This window comes from Equus przewalskii, unplaced genomic scaffold (assembly GCF_037783145.1).
Source record: "Equus przewalskii isolate Varuska unplaced genomic scaffold, EquPr2 ChrUn-6, whole genome shotgun sequence".
In the NCBI taxonomy this organism is placed as follows: domain Eukaryota; kingdom Metazoa; phylum Chordata; class Mammalia; order Perissodactyla; family Equidae; genus Equus; species Equus przewalskii.
This window is the reverse complement of record NW_027228754.1, coordinates 2,185,735-2,187,877: the sequence shown is the minus strand read 5'-3', so window position 1 is coordinate 2,187,877 and position 2,143 is coordinate 2,185,735. Positions and strand designations below refer to the sequence as shown.

Below are 2,143 nucleotides of genomic sequence, written 5' to 3'. Positions count from 1 at the left end.
TTTTCCTAAGTCCCCTTCCACATATGTTTCAACTGCCTCCTCACCACATCTCCTTAGCAGACTAGGTCAAGGATTTGACTGTCTCAGGGGAACCAGGTAAAGTGGGGACCAGAAGAGGTTTCAAAACCAAAATCCTTAGGCACAGAAACAACTAGTCTTAATCTGGCTTGGAATGATTCTTATATCTGGTAACAAAATTCACTAGAACAGAAACCTTGCTTTCTGCCTTGTCCCTAGAGCTTGAAAAGGAAAAGCATTTCTACTGTTTGACATTATTCTTGACAGACATTGTATTTGATGAACATGTGTATTGTGGTGTGTTTGTGAGTAGACACACATTACACTGGGCTAAAGGTCTCATGACAAAATGATTCAATCTGTTAAGAAATGCTTTTGCCCATAGCTCTGTGTATGGCATCCTTGACCTCCTTGTTCCTTAGACTATAAACAACAGGGTTCAGCAGGGGAGTAATGATAGTGTAAGTCACAGAGAGAAGAAGGTCTTTTTCTATTGAGTTTTCTGATTTGGGCTTCAGGTAGGCAATGGAGGCACAGCCATAGTGGACAATGACCACAGTAAGGTGGGAGGCACAGGTGGCAAAGGTCTTCTTCCGGCCCTTGGCAGAGGTGATCTTAAGGATAGAGGAGATAATGAGGATGTAGGAGATGGAGATGAGGCCCGCAGGCACAAGAATCACAAATGAACTTACACCATAATTGATTATCTCATTGATAGTGGTATCAATGCAAGAAAGTTTCATGACTGGGTAAATGTCACAGAAGAAGTGGTTCACCACTGTGCCACAGAAGGGCAAATTAAACATGGCTGTCACATGGAGAACTGCCATAACCAGACCAGTGCCAAAGGACCCACATACCAACTGAGCACTCATTCTTTTGCTCATGATGACTGTGTACCTCAGGGGCTTGCAGATGGCCACGTAGCGGTCATAGCCCATGACTGTAAGCAAGAAGCAATTATTAGCAGCCAAGATGGCAAAAAAGAACATCTGGGTTGCACAGCCTGCCAAAGAGATGGGCTGGTTATGGAAAATGAGACTGGAAAGCATTCGTGGGACAATGACCAGGGTGTACACTGTCTCTGAACTAGCCAGCATGCTCAGGAAGAAGTACATGGGAGTGTGGAGATGATGGTCGATGCAGATGATAGCCACAATGATGATGTTACCAGCCAGTGTTAAAATGTAGATAGTTAGGAAAACCACAAAGAGGGTTATCTGGTGCTTTCCAAAGATGGAGAATCCCAGGAAGACGAATTCTGTAACTCCTGTGAAGTTTTTTCTCTGCATTCTGCTATATCAGTGTCTGAAAGCAATAAAGGGAGTCATAAAGGGGAAACACCATCAGCAATTGGACTGTATAACAAGGGACAATGATAGCTGAACTGAGTGAACCCAATTCCCTCTTTTATGATCAGCAAGCTCATGCTTAGGGGCCTTGCATATGAAGAGAGAAAATGACTTATGTCTCTTTGGGGCTTATACATGTGAACATTATCACTATGGAGCAAACTATTTCCCATGCATGGAGAATACTTCTGAGCAAATGCTCACCTCACGCATGTCATACTGATATTAGGAAGAGGAAGAGGGCAGCAAGGAGAAAGTCAGGCTCTATGCCGCAATCAGTAATGATATCCACCACTTAAAACAAACTCTGTTCCCAAGGGGGAATACTAGTAAAGTGTGTGTCAAGAAAACCATAAAGATAAGAGTTTCGGGGGAAATGATATAGCAGAATGAAGGAGTCAGGAAGGACAAACTTTGAGAAGTGGTCACTGGATTTGGTGACAGGATCACCAAAGACTTTTATACAGTATCTCAGTTTAGTTATGAATCTAGAAACCTAATTTCAAAGAGATAACATGGTCTAAACTTATCATACTCTCAAAGCAGAACAACTACAGAACAACTTCTGCCGTGATCATTCCACTGAATTTGTTCACACAAGTCTCACCAAGGAATCTTCTTGCTGACTCCAGTAGTCCTTTTAAGAATTGCAGTCAGGAAGAGAGAACTGTGGTTGAGAAAACATTACTTAGTTTCCACTGAAATAGGAAAGCGTTAGGACAATTCCAGGAATGGATAAGGGAATGTAAGTGCCAGAGTTGAGAGAGGAGGAG

General features: G+C 42.7%; 1 protein-coding gene across 1 annotated transcript; it reads right to left on the bottom strand.

Moving 5' to 3' along the window:
* Positions 1–380: 380 nt before the first annotated feature.
* Positions 381–1,310, bottom strand: OR10J5 (olfactory receptor family 10 subfamily J member 5). Its single transcript, XM_008507732.2, has one exon. The coding sequence runs from the start codon at positions 1,308–1,310 to the stop codon at positions 381–383; it is 930 nt and encodes a 309-aa protein (XP_008505954.1).
* Positions 1,311–2,143: the final 833 nt, after the last annotated feature.

Coding starts and splice junctions, on each gene's coding strand:
- OR10J5 (XM_008507732.2), bottom strand. CDS start 1,310: ATGCAGAGAAAAAACTTCACAGGAGTTACAGAATTCGTCTTCCTGGGA.